General features: G+C 42.3%; 1 protein-coding gene across 1 annotated transcript in view; it reads right to left on the bottom strand.

The window, feature by feature from the left end:
• The window catches only part of scfd2 (sec1 family domain containing 2), an 88835-nt gene that overhangs the window by 57465 nt on the left and 16700 nt on the right, over positions 1 to 14670 (bottom strand). The window contains exon 4 of the mRNA XM_020603539.1: positions 13645 to 13820. Within this exon, the coding sequence (XP_020459195.1) occupies positions 13645 to 13820 (176 nt within the window). The remainder of the gene's footprint in view (positions 1 to 13644; positions 13821 to 14670) is intronic.

The raw sequence follows: 14670 nt of genomic DNA, 5'->3' as shown, positions 1-14670 counted from the left end.
TTTCAATAGACAGGAAATGGGCAGGAGTTGAGGTGTGGGATATTTTTAAACTATTAGTTGTATGTTAGGTGGACCATGGCTGTGTAATTATCAATTCTGCATTGGTGACTTCATCTCCACCCATGCTGTCATTGCTAACCTGGCAGGGTGTCATGACAAGCGGGTATAGTGGAAGCTCTGTCATGGTTCAAACGTCTGTACTTAAGTCTGAAGAAAACATGGAATTCATCACAAATAAACTGAGAGCTATGTCACTGATTATGTCATTCTGATGTGAGTCATTACTCAGGGGTACAGCTAATACGCTCTTGTCTCTCATGGTTATATTTGGGTGTGTGTTTTGAGGATACACCATCATTCTTGTGCCAAAGAGGCTTCTTTTCTGAACCCTGCATCAACACTGAGTTCACAGATGGAACACTGTATTTACAGTACGTGTAAATGAAAATGAGGCAGCACACACATCTGTTTTAAGGCAAATGGCTGCTGAGACTTAGCATGAGAGGCCTGTGTATTGCATGTGATTTTTGTGTAAACACGATCTATGCATATCTCGATCACAGACACTGACAAACACGCCTACACACGGCAACTGCTCTTCCACAAACATTTAGAGAACACTCATTACAGACACGGGAAATGGAAAACAACTAATCTCAAATCATTTCCCTGTACTCATACCCACACCTGAGAGGATGTAGAAATGAATTATACTCAACATAAGAAAGTACTGGAACATGTTAACTAACAAAAACAACACTGAAAGATAAAAAAATAAGAAAAACAAAAGCAGAAAGAAAAGAGGGTGGGAGCACAGGCATAAAGTTTGGGATGATGGGAAGGGAGTGCATTAAGACCTCCACTAAAAGACCTTATCGATGCATTGATGCAGTGTGACTGTGCTAAGTCACATGATGATTCCAGATGGCCGTATTCTGACCACTTGTCTATTTACCAGTTAATTATGATGAACTGATTAGTTACTGTCTGAGGCAGGTGGCAAAAAAGGAAAGTTACAATTAAATAAAAAATCTGTAGCACTCACAAGCACATAAACGTGAACACAAAACCATGAAATACAGACATGACGTATTGAAGACCGTAAACATTTACAAACAGACATTCCCATCCCTTTTTTTTTATTGTTTTTTATTTCCAACTTCTTCCATTATTTCTTTATAAATGCAGCCTTGCTGTACAGTTAATGGCTTTTTTTTTTTTTACACAGTGACATCCCTCGGTGTATCAGAGCAGTGGGCTGTGAGTAGTGCACGTTTTCTCTGAGAAATCCAAGACCTGGCATTCTGCACACACAGCAGTCCTCTGTCACACATACTACTGTGCCACTGCTAACGCAGGTTGTGTGGGAATACACTCGTCCTCATTAAAACACTACAAATCCAGTCTGGCTGTAGTCACACACAGGCAGTAAGGTACAGTATACGTGTAAACTCTACACGTAGAGTGTCAAGTGTCACAGGGAAGGCTGCACACAACATGCATGTTAGTATGAAAGAGAGCAAATACATGCAGCAGTCCTCCTGCATACTACACATCTGCAAACCAACACCCGTAACCACTCTGAATTTCGAAGGGTTTTACCAGGATCTCTTTTTGGCAATTCATTTGAGCACTGACCCATAATTTGTTGAAGTCAAAGACCGATGGATGCAAACAAGCACGTGGCAGTTAGCAAGACAGAGGTCAGGATGGAGACAGACAGGGTGAGGAGTGCATGGCTGAATGTTTTTTATACCTGTGTGCGGGCGTGAAAGGAAAACACAGACCTGGTCTGTTGACACTGGTTCGGTGCAAAGGCTGAAATGGAACAATACAAACATCATCACCCTGCGTTTCTATTGCACAAACATTCCCATAGCCTTAAGCCCACAGCTCAGCTAAAACAGTACCAGGAGGGGCAACAAGACCATCCCCAGTCTTTAACATCCTAACACCTTTTTTTTTTGGCGTGGACACAATACATCATTCTCTCCAATACTGTCTCCATTTTTCCAGACTTCTGAACCCACTCCCCAGTGCACCCCCAGTGTCCAAATAACACGGATTCTTAAACTCTTCTGACATGATAAAAATTCCTCTAAGACTATTATATCTTTGAGGAATCATAACTTATATCTTTGACAAAAATCAAAATTACAAGCACAATAACACAACTCAAATAACGACTCCACTAAGGTTTCAGGAGAAAGTCTTCTACGAGTGGAGGCTGAGATAGTGCTGAAGGAGAGAAGACATGGATGGATTGCTACACCAAACTCAGACTAGGATAGACTCAACCTTTTCCAGTCCACTTCAATCCTTGCTTTATCTCCCTGGAGTCTAATGGATCACATATGCTTCTTAGAATTCTTGGGTCACTAACTGTGTACCCCTTACACATAAAGCATCTTCCTCAACAATTGAAAGCAACAGCTTGAGGACGTTTCTCGCACTTCAGCTATTTGTGTGGATAATTTCTCTATGAGGGCACTAAACATGAGGAGCTGATGATGCTGGGCAGGGTGTTTTAAACTGTTGGCAGCTGTTTCCAATGTGATTACATCCCTGTCACATTTGGGGTCCATAACCCTCATGGGCCTTGTACTATATACAGCATCACTGACAATCCTTGGGTTTGTTCAAAGTTAAGGATGACAGTGGTGCCACAGAGGATACACCAATGTTTTACTGGCCTCTCTGATAAGTTACAGGTGATGTCTGGCAGTAAATCCTCAGATGGGCCCCACCTGCCTCTTCGTACACCGTGAAAATGTCTCTCTTCCTCATCCTCTCACATCACGTCTGTCCTTCCTGAACAGATGGTAAACACATCACTAATGCCTTGTCTGTCTGTTTGTCTATACTGTGATGCAGCACAGAGCCTCACTGCTACACAAGGATTAAACACATCACACTGGCAGAGAGGTCCCACTTTTCCAAACTCTATTAAGAATGTGACACTTACAAATGTCACTGTGCATTTGATGGTCTAAGTGGCAGAGTGTCAAAAAGGTTCCATTTAATATTATTAATTTACTCCTATTGTTTAAGATGTAATTTCCCCAAAACTACTGTATACACTAGTCTGTAATGGTCTCACACTGACAGCAGTAGTGAAAAGTAACTAAGTACATTTATTTAAGTACTTGTAGTTTTACATTTACTGAGTACAGTTTTGACATCCTTGAACTTTAAGGATATCCATTTCAGGACACTTTCCCCTCCATTACATTTCAAAATATAATAATGTACTTTTCACTCTACATTTTTCTAAACGTTACAGTTGCTTCACACATTTAACTGGACAAAACCAATAAAGAACTTTTGAAATATGATGCACTATAAAAACTGAAACTACACAACAGTACATACAATTTAAACTTAAACATTTTACAGTTACGTTTTCTTTTAACACTAAGTGCGTTACTGATAGTACTCACTTATTTTGTGCTCGTTTATAATGATAAGTAAAACTTCTACACTAAAGAAGGTGTTTACAGTAGTTTGTGCACCACTGCTGACATTAATGGGACTGGACAAAATATAGCAAATGACTACATTAACTTTAACTTAATGCAGTGCAAGATCTACATGCACTACAGCCTCCAAAATGACCACCCTGCTGAGTCAGCACATCTTTGAGACAATCTCAGCACAAACTGAGTATGATGAGCTTTATGAAGTTAAGATTTATTGCAAGGCGTCTGTATCTGCTTACAATTAGCTAAGGCAACTTAGTGTAGTTGGGGAGTTTGAATTTCGTAGCATCACGTACATCTGTTTTGTAAGATATGGGATTTTTGAACAAACACCTTTTGCAAAAGCTTTGTCTCTTCAAAGGAAAAAAAAAAAGAAACTCGAGAGTATGAGTCAGCCAGACACACTGCAGTAATGCAAACTTGCAGAAACTAAAATTTGATTCTGCAATTTAACCTCTTAGTGAGGACATATGAACTTGTGATCCTCACATCCAGATGTGCAATATATGCATAATGTGTCAACTGAGTCAGTCCTTCATTTTCTCTACAGGCAGCTCCAAATAACCACAATAAGCAACTGAAAATTAGTTTAAAGCTTATTTCTACAGAAAATAAACATGTATTCATCAAATCACACCTCGTATGATTTGTTATGCCTCTCAAACACACAATGCACAGCATGCAAAATGCCATATAGCTAGTCAATGTCAATAGTGTATGCTGTCTTAAAAAAAAACCAGCAGGGTGGAGAAGACAGAGTTAAGGAGCAGGAGATATGGAAGGAGGGGGTGGGGGGGTCACATGGTGGGTGTATGAACTGCTTCTCCTCAAATCCTCCACCCCTCCATCCCACCTCCCACTCATATTTAGTGGTTCAGCGTTGGTGTTCATTTTGAGCTACTTTCATTCTTTTTCCCAATTCCATAAAAACAGCACCAGGACAAAACGGCCCATGTGTCTCCTAGTGCACCAAGCTTAAGACAATAGAAGACGAGAAGTGGGGTGTATGAGTTCACTCCAGATGAAAGCTGGGAAAGATTGGGAAAGATTTTTTGTGGGAAAAAACATGAATGTTTGCAAATCAAGTTTTCCTATTGGATAAAATGAAGCACGGAGGGCTGGAACAGCTTAGTTATGGCTTCAACTGGTATACACTGTGACAGGCAGTGGAAAGTTTTCAACAAAACTCTGTAAGCCTATCAAAATACACTGCTGTCCAGTTACCTAGAATGCACATTCTACATATTTATGTCATGTGTAGCTCATTCAAAATGCATTTTTCTGTGCTGTAGCTAGCAAACATGTGGGCAATCAGTCTTCATTAGTCATAATTGCACTAAACATATCCAGTATTTTGGCGACTGTTCTGAGGCACTTCTAAAAACTCAATTTATAAATATTTTGGCGATGCATAGATGTTCACATCGGCCACTCTGTTGGTAGTGTCCTACGGGATGTTTCAGCATGTGGCCACAGTCCTTCTCACCAGATACTGTACACCCTTCTGCTTCAAACAAAGGCTGCACACACACATTTCTATTAAATCAACACATGACAAAAGAAAAGAAAAGCATACAAAACAAGGAGAGAAAATGGGAATAAGAGGATGACAGAAGGATATTTAAGTACTTCCAGGCCCCAGCAGAGAACCCATTTTATCCCTATTCGTTGGCACCCTGATGTCGATCATGTTATGAGGGGGCGCATTCTCTAAAAGGCCCTCCACAGATGAGTTTCATTTCAAGCTCATATAAGATAATTCCAAGAACAACACAAGGCAATGTTGCCCCCGCCCCACACACATACACACACACACACACACACATACACAAAGAAGGGAAGCTGTATGTTTTTCCCCTCACATAGATGCAAACAAATGTAAATACCAGCTCAAGTTGAAAGTTGAGCTCAAAACCAGATACAACTAATGTTGTCACAACCTATAAACACTGAAGCATTTAAAGTTCAAGTGGACTGGGGCCTTTATGCTCTGGTTGCTTGAATCAAACACTGAGATGCTGAAGGATTTTTCTTAGGTTGCTGTGCCGTGAACATTTAAACACTTAATGAAATAAAGCCTTCGTTTAGAGTCAAAGGTTTCTGAAACACCACACAGGTCACAGGACAGGTTATTGTTGCTAACATGACTTATTCGTTTGACACAGGTTTCAGAGGTGGTACACTCGCTTAGCTGGTCGTAACAACAACACTGACCCTGTCACAGATACACATATGAAGAAACAAATGGTGCACTTCACCTGATCAAATCACTTGGATCCCGCCTGCGGAGCTATGTGGTTACATATGGAGCAGTGCCCCAGGGAACTATGGGTAATTAATGACAGAGCAAGGATGGCAAAAGTCTGTCTTTGATTGACCTGGCTTGACCCTTACTACTTAGTTACCATGGTGACTGGCCAGCTTTGTTCCCTTTGGGTGAGTGGGCGAAACCCTGGGGCGACAAGGTGGTCTGCAGGGTGGGCATGAGTGAACAGAGGGGTGGAGAAGGAGGTGCAGTCTCGGGGGTCAGATGGGTGCAATTACATGCTAGAGCAAAGAGGAGTACTTGTCTCACCTTTTCTTCATGACCTGAGGGGGTCACTCCCTACGTCCCCCACCTTAACTCAGTCATCTATTGCTACAAAATGCAAATCTTTGCTCATCCTTGGCAGTAGGGGGCACTACCAATCTACTGTGTCCCCAAATGTGGAGACCAGCAAGAAACTAGCCAAACAAGATCTGGAAGTTCACTGCCCACTGGCTCACAAAGCTGAGCATCATCCCCAGTGAACCCAGCATAGAGAAACTGGACTGTCATGAGTCTATCTGCAGCGCTAAAAGCATGCTAAATCAGCAAAGGCATCTTTAACTTCTGGCTAAAGTGCTCTTCACCATTAACCGATCAATCACAATACAATCAATTTGACTAAAAATCTTTTAATTTGGCATTAAACTGTCAATCACTATTTACAGAGGACATTCAAAGGTCTTGGAATGTGTCTCTGACTCCATTTCAGATCAGACATACAGACACAAAGACATGTCCTGTGGGCTGTGACCCTCCCTGGCCTGTGCTCAGCAGGTAGTGACAAATGACCTGATAGTTAATCTGTCCTGAGGTGGAGCTTTTCTACAGGGAACAGAGAGACTGTTTGTGACAACAGGAAGTTGAGACACTGTTGCTAGATTAAGCACATTAAAGGATGCACATGCATGAATGCATGCGTGCCCACATAGCTGCACACGCACTTACCTGCCAGCACATCTGGCTGTAGTTTCAGATGCGGTATATCATGGGAAAATTGGAATATAAGCAGTGAGCAGTGACATGTTAAACTGGCGGACATGGTCGTGCGCCAGCTGAAGGATTATCAAGGTATGAAGTGGTTCATCGGCTCTGTCTGGGACACTAGAATCATTGTTGGGTCTCTTGCAAACCCCCGCCATCTTCACTAATGGTCAGCTTTTTCTATGGCCTTCCTTGTTAACAATCCCAGGGTGAATGCTGGGCACTGTGGGATTTTTCCCAGTCTGTGGTGTCTTGCTGGAGTATGCTCAAATGAAGTCTGACGCCAGGAGGCCAAGTCAGCAGACCACACTGAACTGATTCACTGGGGATGGAGAGTGTTAGTGTCAAGAGCCCCCTCTGATCATGTTCCCCTGACCACCTCGTCCAAACACTGCACGATGACAATGCAGCTTAGTACCACAGAGTTCTCTAATAACGGGGGGCCATCCCATTTAATAGAGGAATATTTAAACCACCTCCCCTTAGACCCTGTTTTGGGGGCAACTCAAAAATGAGGGGGCATTCGAAAACAAGGCGTAGAGGAAAAAATAAGAATTGGATTTTGGGCCAAAAGTGTGGCGAGATCAGTGTGGATGAGCTCCAAAAACCTCTGCAAGTTTGGTCTGAGCAAGTGTGAGAAAAACCTTTGAATGAGGCTGTGAAAAACATCCAGTGTAAATCCTGCAGAACCCTTAAAAACATTTGTGAGGCAAAACTCCAGACCACACGAAAAACCCTTCTGATTTGAAGAGTTTAAATCCACATTTAAACAGCCACAGCAAACAATGGGGCCCAGTACAAAAACTATCCACAGATGCACATGGACAGTGAATGTGGCTGTGACTTGAACAGAACAATGCTTTAAGTAAAAGAGAAAATGTTTAGTGTATTAAACCCTTATGAGCCCATCTCACTTGCTCAGATTTAACACTCAGAGAGTTGTAGCTCTATAATTCTACAGCTATTAACACCAAAGCAATTCCTATTAGGTTTCAGTTCAGTGGGCTGAGATATAGATTTGGATGAAAGATGCTTAGTATAACATTTAAAATGCAGCACATACAAATTACTGTTGAGCTGAGAAGTGGAGCTGATGAGGTTTAATATGAGACAACATGACTGAGCCTTCTTGTGTTCCTTGATTTTCCAGGGCTGACAGATTGCTCACAGTCATAGCCAGCAGCATGGTGCGGCGATTAAGGATAAGTAATGCAGAAAGCAGAGTGAGCCAAGCACCTATCTGTCTGAGTGAGGAGAGGTAATGATAACAGGAAGTGAGATGAGTTTGTGTTGCCCTCCGGCCTACCAGCCCATCACCTCTGTTAAAAAGGCCCCTCTCTATAAACAGGTCTCTCTCTGCCTATTAAACAGATAGTACATTAGGCCTGAGCTGTGCAGAACAATGTAAACACAGCCGTCTCAGGGTACCGGCACTGGGGGTGGGGGAAGAGAGCTGGAGATGGGGGCTATTCCTAAGTCTTCCTGGTAGTGAACTCCATCGCTGCTCTTCTCTCCCACTGTAATCCTCTCCAACTAAACACAGGAAGGAAGCGATAGGTAAATAACTCAATCTTCTGATAAACCCAACTTTTTTTCCAACACCGGATATTCCTCTAGTTTTAGAAGGCTTGTTATGCTTCGATATCCAGAGGCCTGGACTGTAGCGGAGCACACAAGTTCATGTTGTACAGTATGTGTATGTTATATGTTTGGAGAACACATGACAGATACAAGGTAAACTGGACATATTTAAAAGGAAATCTAGGATAAAGTATAGTTTTGGTTTTTTTAGGTTCCATTTGTCATAAAAAGCAGATAAACTATTCCTGTGAGTGGATGCCATTTTCTCTAATGTGATGTATTCTGTCAGAAGGTCCAGTGGTTTATGTGTAGAGATTTTTTTGATTTCCAGTTTTGAAAGATTGTTTTCTTGGCAATAGCTAGAGAAATGAGGAGTGGGTTTTTGTATTTAATTGGAAGGTGGTTAATGTCTGTGATATTACCAAGCAAGCAAAGTGATGGAGAAGGAGGGATTCTACAGCCCAAGATGGTGGAGAGAGTTTCTCTGTCACTGCTATCCAGAGGGAATAAACTGGTTGGCAGGTCCAAGTAGAATGAAAGTGTTGGTGCAATCTAGATTGCATTGTGAGTAGATGTCTGTGTCAGTAAAACCCATTTTGAACATTTGACTTTCTGTAATATGGGTCCTATAGATAGTCTTGTATTGTATAAGTTATAAGTTTATGCTGCTGGTCATAGAAAATATGTTACTGCAAATTTCCAGAAGTCAGAGCTGAGGGGGAGAGTTAAATCGTTTTCCCATTTGAGTTTTGATATTGTTATTGTTGAATCTGTATTTGACATGAGTTTATATAGCTTGGATATTATTTTCTTGGAATCTGTAATTTTCATAATTTCTTCAATTAATTTGGAGGGCTGTAGTGGGTTATTGGTTACACTAATCTTTTATTTAATTATGGATTTTAGTTGATTGTACTGGAGGAACTGTTCTCTCTGAACTCCGTACTTCTGGATCAGTGTATTAAATGATATGAACTGGTTATTTTCAATAGGTGATTTAAGTGAGTGATTCCTTTGTGTTACCATGCTGGGAAATAAATAGAGTTATTATGCAGTTTGAAATCAGGGTTGTGCCAAATTGGAGTGTATCTACATGGTGCAAGTGATGATTTAGTGATTTTGTTTGCTTTCCACCAGGCTGTCAGAGTTGAGAGGATTGTGATGTTTTTACAGTAATTCATTTTCTTAATAGAGTTTGGTAGAAAAGAAAGGTCTGCAACTGAGTTATTTGAGTTATTTTTGCAGTAATTTTGCTCTAATTCTATCCATGCGCTGTTTGTAGCTGTCCTTCTGAATCCATTTGACTAAATACTGTAGCTGATTTGCCAAGTAGTAATATTAGAAATTTGGTGCTTCTAGGCCGCCTAGTGATTTATTCTTTAGGATAAAGTATAGTTTGGAGAAAAGGGATGAAGAGAGGACAATAAGAGAGAGGCAGAGAAGACGCTTTGTCAAGAGACAGACATGAGCTGATCCTAAACCTCCTGTAGCTCATTCTGCCAGCAGATCTGTTGCTCCAGGGTTGAGGAAACTGTGGAGAGGAAACCCAAGGGCTGAATGTGGCAGAATATGGTACTGAAAGTAAATGGATGGGGAGAAGGTCAGTCCAGGTCAGTCCTGATTGTGCGGCTGTTAAACAGTGGGGAACTGGAGGAGGTCAGTGCGGGACATCTTCAGGGCAGTGCCCCGGAGTCATTCACACCCCTTTGTTACAATCTACAGAAAAATACAGCGACCACTCCCCTTCCATCCTGTAGGGGCAGCAGGGACACAGTAAAGTTGGAGAATAAGGGGGAATGTCTGGGATGTGGGGACAGGCTCCATCCCCTGGGGAATGCCCAATTACTGGTTCTAAGCCCCTGTCTGTCTGTGGCATGCAGCTCAGATAAGATGAAAGTTACTTGGGACCAATATCAACATCTTCCCTCTATCGCCATAAGAAATAATACAATCCAGATGTTACATATATTGTATAACTGCATGTTAAGTAGTCTGGGGACTGGCTTGGCTTCTTACAGCTTTACATAACAGGAGATGACATGGATTTTAGCATCAGGCTACTGATAAACTGCAGGCTGGCTGGTTTGAACCTCTGCAGGTCAGTGTCCAGGAGGATTCAGGGGATAGAGGTGAAAGGTCATGAGCATTTAGACCAGCTCACACTGACACTGTACTGGGGTGGGGGGGGATTAATGGTGTAAGAGGGTCACCAGGCTCCAACCTGGCTAGATACTAATTTACCTTGACAGACACACACGTAGCAACAGAGCAAAACATCAGTCTGAAAAAAAAGACTAGCAGTCATCTTGAAGAATTATTTATGAAGAAGCAGAAGCATAAACTGTAGATTTGCAGTTTTTCTTGTAGAATTATTTGTAGACAAACACAGAAGAGGTCCTGACCCAGAGAAAGGCTAAGTCAAAGTGTATAAATGATTTTGTCAAAAAAGAGACAGGACTAATAAGGAAACCAAAAACAGTCAGGCCCCACCTGAATAGACCTTACCTGAACAGAATAGAATAGATAGTCAGACCACATCCAAAAACAAATCCAAATGCTGAAAGACACCAACACTGGCAGCAGCTTGTTGGTTCACCAAAGTATCATTGCATGTACTTGTTTCAGAACTACTATAATGGGTTTAGATTCATAGCTTGATTTTAACCTACACACTGTATATAGTATTTCAGACTACAATACAATAACGCACAGCAGAGATGGAGGCGAGGACCAGGCCGGCAGCTTGAGTCACCTGTGGAGTTAGGGACATACAGCCTAGTGCAGCTCTCTGTCTGAGCAGCGCTGTGACCAGTAATAACTTGGAGCTTGAATGTTTACAGAGGCATGCCCTGCTAATCCCAGCAGAATACAGCAACAGGCTGGGGTGAGAGGGGTCAGCTCTTCTCTACTGCACTGCTGTCATCACTACCTTGTCCTGTGATGTGACTGTGGTAGATTGTGTAGTAAACTCAGATACAATACTAGCATAAAAAAATCTGTAGCTGCAACTTGTCCCAAGTCTGCTCTCTGTGGGAGGGATGTACAGTAGTAGTGTATACGTTTAGTTTGGTGAAGTAGACACTCTGGCTGGGCCATTAATGGGAGGGTAGTGTAGCGGGCCTGTGATGTTCTGGGAAGTGGTGAAAGAGTGAGTCTGTTGAGTTCTCCCTTGGCTGCACCACCCGTGCCCAGCACTGAGCATGTCTGACATACACTTTCTGTAACCGCAGGTTGGAGCTGGACCAAGCCTGCTCAATCTGAGCCATTCAGACCAAAACCCTGACAGCCAGGGCCCAGGGCAGCAGGGCTGTGAGGTAGGTACAGGCAGGATGGCAGGGCCAGCCAGCAAGACATTTAGCCATCTCACACAAATATAGTAGCACAGTGAAGACTACCTATCACACAAACCGCATTTACATTCCAGTCCAACAAACATCTCAGCCTCCATAACCACACCTGTGCCCGTTTTAATTATCAACTGCGACAGCCTTACCAATATACTGCATTTCAAGCAGTATACCATTAGGAATGCACAGAGGCACAAAGCATTTCCAAAGAGCCTTTATGTGTTGCAGCATTTTTAAGCATTGCCTTAAGATTAAAACACTACCAATGTGTCCAGGTCACAAAGTACCTATTACACAGTAGTTTATACAAACAAAGCGTTGGAAAAGGCATGACCTAGGCTAGACCCTGCACTCAGTGGCCCTTTGCCTTAGTGCAGCCACTGCCCGCTCTGGGGCCCCACTGCACCACAGAGGGCTTGGCCGGACTGAACTCACACTGTCCATCAGCGATGGAGCGTCCAGCTCTGACCGGTCGTACCCACAGCAGCCCTCACACACTCAAGCAGAGCAAACACAGCCTGACCGCCAGGCAGAGCTGAAACATATTTCATCCTGCCATTTTGTAATGTAATTAACTTCTCCCTGTCCATGTTGAGCCCAAAGCAAAAACCTCACATGGTAATTAAATAAACAGAAAGGGTCACAGAGAACACACAACTCATTTCCTTTAATATCTCAATAAAACCAGGGCCCTGTTTTGATTGCACACAACTGTCACATCACGCTCAAAGCCTGATTGTGAGATTTGACTGTTGAAGAATCTCTGAACTCGGGCTAAGTGTTATATACACTATCCTGATGTTAAGTACAACAGTCTGCTATTAACATAGTCATCATTATTTTAACAAGACCCAGCTCCACCTGAAAAAGTGGTCATGAGACTGAAACTATAAAGAGCACTGAAAAAGTTGTACTTTGAATTGTCCAGGTATAGTAGACTGCCATGGAGGAACGGATCAAAGTGGAGTCATGAAGTAAGTGGATACTAGAACTGTAAGCCCTAAAGTCCTTTATTTAATAAATCAGCGATGGCCCCAACTCAGGACTAAGGTTTATGAGGTTGTTTTTAAATTCCAATTTGGCATGGGGCACTGCTGCAAGCTTGTTTTATTTTTCCATGATTTAGTTTAATCAGTTCCTAAATACTTTGCTGTCCTACTGCTTACTTTACAGCTTCAGGAGTATGAAGAAACTCAATGAAAATAGCAAGGTCAGAGATGGAGGAAAAGGCTTTAGTATTATTCAACTCACAGTACATTCAGTGCACCCTTCGACCAACTCTCATATCTGTCCTCATCTGTTATGCCTCTGTCTTTCCACTGCCCTCTGACCTTTCAACAGTCAAACACACATGTACATCCACCTCTGTCCACCCCCACAAACCAGACCCTTTCTTCCTGTGAACTAAAAAGCCTCTAAAATACATGACGGAAAGCTGGCGTTACTGGATCCAAATGTTTTCTCTGCAAACACAACTGACCTTGTTTATGAAGGAGAGGAATCTGCGTTTTTCCCCCATCTCTGTCAGTTTAACACAACATTTTGGCCACCATCTAGTGAATCACAAGCATCCACTTACCTGCTGAGCACTGGCAAATATATATTTACCAAAGGGAAAGATTTGAAAAAGTAATTAGCTGTAATTAGCAGGTTAAATACAACTTGCCAGTGAATGTGAAGTTTTCCTGCTTAAGTCAGTGTGATTTTATTTAGAAAACTAAAAATAATGCAAGTTCATACTTTAAGACATTTCTTCAATGTTCCTTAATATATATATGTATTTTTTAAATCTTGCATATGAAATATTGATTTGTAGTTAAAGGCCTCAAGAGTTTCTGTCAGTCATCATGCTTTTAACTGCTGGATATCCCATTTTGAAAGGAGACTTTCCAGTTTTCATCACCTGTAACTAATATGGTTAATAGGTTTGTGTAAGATGAGTGCAGACCTGCAGCAGCAGCCGCTCAAAGCCTAGGCAGGAATCCCAGCGAGGCAAGCTGGGGTGGCGTAGCGTCTGGGCTGTGCCCAGGCCCAGCTGGAGCACGCCGCAGTGACTCTCTAACGCCTCCCATTTGCTCTGGAACAGCTGCACATAGGAACACAGCTGCTCAGGAGTCACACGGCCTGAGAGGAAAGACGAAGATACTGTTATCAGCTAGGGAGCAATTTTGAGCACAAACTCATCAACTGCTACTGGTCAAAGCACTTCATATATACAGTATATATACAAATCACTACTACACTCTGTTGGTCTAATAGTAGCCTATGCCATCTTTTATAAGCAAGTACAAATGTACAGGGTTCTAAGGGACAAGCACACACAGTTTTTCTTCCTAATGGGAAGTAAGAACTGTAGAAATAAAATAAATAGACAACTTTTTCCCTAATAATTATCATACATTTAGTTTAGGACAGATGAGTGGTACCAAAAACAGACAGTAACATTATCTGACTGAGCAAAACCTTCACAGTCTGGGAGAAAGCACCAGCGATGCGTGAGTGTGTATGTGCGTGTGGCTGTGCCAGTCAAGATGCAATATTCTCTGTATGTGCAGGTGGCTGACAGTTTTCAGTGAAATGTTTGAGTCACAGTATGTGACAAAATATTACTGCAAGTGTGTGTGTGTGTGTGAGAGAGAGAGAGAGAGAGAGAGAGAGAGAGAGTGCACGTCTACATATAGCTGAGGCACAGTAACACTAATAAAAGCTCCTGAAAGCCTGTCTTGAGTGAAACTAATACATGTAATTCAGAGGTTTTTATTTGTAGAGGCAGCAGAGAGAGGTTGGACTCCTCATGCTGGTTACAACCACCACACCTCCCCACGAAGTTTCACAGAGACACAGGAAGAGTGGCGTAACGGGGGTAAGGGCTAGGAGGGGGTTGTACAGGGTGACCTGGAGGAGTGAGGGGCTGTTTCAGGGGCCGGGATAGAGACGGGGCACACATAACATCTACTTCTTCTTGTTGATGTTC

Source organism: Monopterus albus, unplaced genomic scaffold (genome assembly GCF_001952655.1).
Source record: "Monopterus albus unplaced genomic scaffold, M_albus_1.0 scaffold61.1, whole genome shotgun sequence".
In the NCBI taxonomy this organism is placed as follows: Eukaryota; Metazoa; Chordata; class Actinopteri; order Synbranchiformes; family Synbranchidae; genus Monopterus; species Monopterus albus.
Note: the sequence above shows the minus strand (reverse complement) of the source record. Positions and strands in the feature narration are given on the sequence as shown.